This window comes from Centruroides sculpturatus, unplaced genomic scaffold (genome assembly GCF_000671375.1).
Source record: "Centruroides sculpturatus isolate CEXI.00-Female unplaced genomic scaffold, Cexi_2.0 scaffold1281, whole genome shotgun sequence".
Lineage (NCBI taxonomy): Eukaryota > Metazoa > Arthropoda > Arachnida > Scorpiones > Buthidae > Centruroides > Centruroides sculpturatus.
Window position 1 is genome coordinate 52390 of NW_019385390.1, and position 4746 is coordinate 57135.

A 4746-nucleotide genomic window follows, 5' to 3' on the forward strand; every position below is an offset into this window, starting at 1 on the left:
TTCTAGATTATAAAATAAAAAAAAAAAACTCGCCATTTATCATCCTCTCCGAAAGTAAAATCGAAAGATTTGTATATCATTCTGTTCAATCTAAGCAGAGAAGAGAAGAGGATGCAGTTTGTCGGAAGAGATGGATTTTTTTTAAAAGAATTTTCATCTAATTTTGATATATGTACTTTAAGGCTGATAATTATATTTTATGATCATCGATATCGCTCTACGCGCATTTAAAATTGTTACTTCGCATCAAAGCATCTCTCATACCTCTCGAGTTAAAACAGTAAATTCACTTCCTCTTCCTTTATATAATGACTAAATACAAAAATTATTATCCATAGATCATATAGATTTACTTATTTTACCCGTAAATTTTACAGAATTTTAAATTTAAGAGCTTAAAACTTATAAATTTATATGTTGATCCTTTCGTTCATCATATCTGTCTACATGGAGAACTTATTCTACCAACATAAAATTTCTAAAAAGAAAATTCACTTTTATCTAAAAACATTTTATTTTTATTCATAAACAACAAATAACAATTAATATACGTGTACAATTAAATACAATTAAAAAAACTTCTGTATACGTTTTGCGTATCATAATACTGAAAAACTGGATATATTTTTCAAAATTGATACTAGTTCTTTACTTGTGGGCCTCTTTTGGGGTTCAGAATTCCAGCATTTCTTAGCACAAGCAGCATAAGAATGATCGTGGAATTTAACTAAACAACCGAACTCAGGTCTTACTTGACAAGCAACCACCTACAGAAAAAAAAAATTAATGAAATCACGTGCTAATTTACTATATAGCTCTCTTCCTTTACTTACACTGTATATGAGGGTGTGTAATTCTGTATCCGGATAAGGTATTTCTCTAGTATACAACTGCCACATTAATATACCAAAGGAGTATACATCAGATTTAGGAGTTGGAGTCGAACCCCTTAATACTTCTGGTGCACAATATTTAGGTGTACCGAGTATGCAGAATTGTAAAGATGTTCCCTTTCTTATAGAACAACCAAAATCTGCTAATTTACAATGATCGAAACGCGATACTAATATGTTTGATGGCTTCAGATCTGAGTGAACCACATCGTTACTATGGCAGTATGATATTGCTGAACATATTTGACGACAGAATCTGTAAAAAAGAAAATTGATTTTAATAGCATATAATATTTAAAATAATTACTCCTGGAACCATTATTTTACCTCATTCTTCTGTTAGTTAAGAATCTCTCTGAAGAATCTAGAATTTCTTGAAGACTCCTTTCTCCGCCTATGTCCATAACAATTAAACGAATATTTGTGCGATCCTCGATAGCCAAAATCCTCACTAAATGAGGATGCCGAAGATTTAACGCATTAATTTCTCCTATATTAGGATCTTTAGGCTTTTTACAGATTTTTAAAGCAACAATATCCCCTGATAAATTGTAAAATTCATCAAAAATCATAAAATAATAGAACTGAAATTAAATTTATAAAATATGCAAATTAGATTTTTTTACTTTTTAACTTTCCAGTTACAACCACTCCAAAAGAACCTCTACCGAGTTTTGTAATTCTAGGACCAATTTCTACTTGATGAAGAAGACAGGAACAGCAATTATCTTCGCAAGATTGGCAGAAAGTCCTCTTAGTTTTCAGACAAATGTGATTTTGTGAACCGATTAACAGTGATAGAGTGTGATCATCACACCTTCCTAAACATCTTGTATTCGATATTTCATGATTCCATATGGTTCTACGTACGTGTGAATGTAGTTTCGATACTTTTCGAGTGTCTCCCAATGGACTACAGCGTAATCGTTTCCTGCATTTTGGAGTCAATAGTCGAACAACCTGTCTCCTTAATTTGGGAGATGGAGTGGATCTAAGTTGAGAAATTGGCGAATTACGCCTCACCAGACTCTTAACCACAGACATAAGAATCGATTCAATTAAACTACCAAAGCACGAATCACTCTTCTGCAGCATTAATTTGCATACAGCACGTGTCAAGTTGGGTGACAAATTACGTCTCATTCCTCTACTAAAATATACTCAAAGTTCAAATTAATTCCATTTAATTTTCTGTAATAAATTATAATTTAAATTTCCTATTTTTAAAAATCAATAAATAATATAACTTTAACAATTGCGAATAACGTAATTGTTAAAATTACCAATTAGAAAATATTCAAAAAAAATTTAAATGTCTAAAAAAACCGCAACAAAAAAGCCAAAAAATATAAAAATTAAATGTCAAAAATCAAGAAAAGAATATAAAAAAGATGCAATTTAATAAGATTAATTTATTATTATGATTTTTTTGAAGGAAAATAGGGTATTTTTAGAATAAGTTAAANACGTAAGCATTGGAAATATGTGCAAAAAATAAACAGCAGAATACTGTGTATATATAACTATATATATATGCATATAATTTATAGAAAATAAAGAATTTTTTTTTATTTTATGAGTATATCCTTTCATTAATATGGATGTCAAAGGTAGAGAATGTTTTGGTGATATAATATCTAGGAAAACAAATTCCCATTCCTCTGTACAAGGTTGCAATTTAAAAATACAGAAGAAAAAAATAATAAAAAGATATATCGTGGAAGCTATTTTCAAAGTAGCATCGAGACATGACGAATGGAATAGCTGTCACGAGAAGGTCTATATCTTTGAACAATTGATGACTCTACTACATCCCCAGAATAATCGCTTCCCAATGTGATTTTTTCCTAATCATTAATAAAGAAAAAAATCATTTTAACAATATTAACCAAGTGAAAAGAGGTTGTTTAAATAGTTTTTAAACGAATACACAATAAATTTCTTTATTTTTTAACTTTCTATCCTCAGCGGGATGCGCTCTTTCTGGGATCTCTTCTTACACTTTGCAATCTCAAATTACAAATGGTAGACGAATAGATTCTTTCTTTACTTACCCTTAAAGGAATTTAAATAACGGCAAACACATTTTAGGATCTTTATAAATTTAAATTTGTCAAAGAATGATCGATGGTGTGATTGAGAAAGAAATAAGACTCCAAAAACTGAAGACACAATTTGGTACTTCGCCATTCTAAAATATCTAAATTGGTAATTGAAACTTAAGATACTGAGACTTAGAGGGAGAAAAACAGAAAAAAAGAAGATAGAAAATGAAGCTGAGAATAATTATCTTGTAATCACATCATTGTTTAGGGAATTTTTACTCTTTTTTCTTATTCCTTCTTAGGGGAATTTCTGCTTTTCGTTTATTAACTTATGGCTTTTAATAGAATTTTCTACTTTTAATTACTATTTAAACTTAAAAAACAAAAGTTTAATTCAAATAAAAGATTTTAGTTGATTATATTTGTGTAAATGAAGTTTTTATTATTTAAATATGGCTATTTTTTTAATAAAATTGAAGTTGTTTGAATATGATATGATGTTTATTAAGTTAAATTAAATTTAATATTAAAATTAATGTTGAAAATAAATATTTTATTCTTTATTTACCTATTTTAAAGTTTAAATTAATAATTTAATAAAATTTATCGTCATAAAATCGATTTTCGTGTAGTTCTATGAATACCTGCAACACACACTCCATTAGCCTACATCATTGTGTTCTGTATAGATTCATTATTCTATATTTTTTAATCATTAAAAAATATGGCACGGGGATATTTTTGATGATATAACTACAAATAGAATCCATTTTTTCATTCAAAAATTTAAATTATTTGAAGTAAAATGGGGTTGAAAGATCGTCTATAACTCTATTATCGTGTTTTTACGAGCCAACTTTGTAAAGAAACTCGTATAATTTATTTATTTACATATATATACGTTTAAAATACAAGAAAATTCTAAATTTTTTAAGGATTATAATGTTATAAAACATAAATTATGGTATTATTAAACGAGAGAGGAAGAATAAAAAACATTTCTCGTTTAACGTGAACATAAGAAATGGATATTTGGCAACTCATTGAAGATTATCAAGGTTCTATCAAACTAAAAAAAATAGCCAAAGACCGATAGCAAGATGATGAAATATAAAAATTGAGTTTAAAATCACTAGACTATACTCTAAATGTAATTTTTTTTATGTTGGATCTATTTATTACATGTTTCAATCGATACTTATATATGTGATGGCAAGTAGAGCATTGTAAAAATCAAATAAATTTATTTGATTAGTTGCCCTTTGGGTAAGAGGCCCGTATCCATCTCTTTCGTAAATATCACATAATCGATACAAACTGCCCCAATTCACGTAATTGTCAAAACTTATAAAGGAACTAAAGTTGACTCTTACTTTAATATATTTTTGATGTAGACTAATGCAGTTTTCTAGAAGTTCAATATTTATTTTATTAAACTTTAATAGATTTTTTTAGAGTTTAAAGTTAATCTACAGAGAATTTTTCTCTTTATTTGACTGTTTAAAATTAATCAGGGCAATTTTTGTACAAATGTAGACGTTTAAGATGGGTCATAAAAGTAAACAATCAAGGAAAACGCGTAAACACAAGCAGAAAAATAAGAAGAATAAATGTAAATAACAAAGATAATCAGTAAATATAAGTGCGCAATATTAAATAGTAAAGATAAGTACAGTACACAAATGTAAGCAGAGAGAGATTCATACATAAATATAAAAGGCAGAGCTATGCACATTAACGTAGGAACTAAATATAGATATGTAAAATTAAGAAATTCAGATAGATACATAAGTGTAAGTAGGGAGATA

At 27.9% G+C, this 4746-nt stretch overlaps 1 protein-coding gene across 1 annotated transcript; it reads right to left on the minus strand.

Annotated features, from left to right (window-relative positions):
* Window positions 1-496: 496 nt before the first annotated feature.
* LOC111638448 (serine/threonine-protein kinase mos-like) lies at window positions 497-2124 on the minus strand. Its single transcript, XM_023384161.1, has 4 exons — window positions 1520-2124; window positions 1221-1434; window positions 834-1149; window positions 497-767 (listed from the first exon to the last, which is right to left on the minus strand). Exons 1-4 carry the CDS (start codon window positions 2034-2036, stop codon window positions 600-602), a joined length of 1215 nt encoding a protein of 404 aa, XP_023239929.1. The 5' UTR covers window positions 2037-2124; the 3' UTR covers window positions 497-599.
* Between the last annotated feature and the right edge of the window lie 2622 nt (window positions 2125-4746).

What these genes read in the sequence shown, in the direction of transcription:
- LOC111638448 (XM_023384161.1), bottom strand. Translation starts at nt 2,036, where the DNA reads ATGAGACGTAATTTGTCACCCAACTTGACACGTGCTGTATGCAAATTA. An exon ending in TGTAACTGGAAAGTTAAAAA is followed by an intron (nt 1,435 to 1,519) that starts GTAAAAAAATCT and finishes ACAATTTATCAG; the next exon opens with GGGATATTGTTGCTTTAAAA. An exon ending in TTAACTAACAGAAGAATGAG is followed by an intron (nt 1,150 to 1,220) that starts GTAAAATAATGG and finishes TCTTTTTTACAG; the next exon opens with ATTCTGTCGTCAAATATGTT.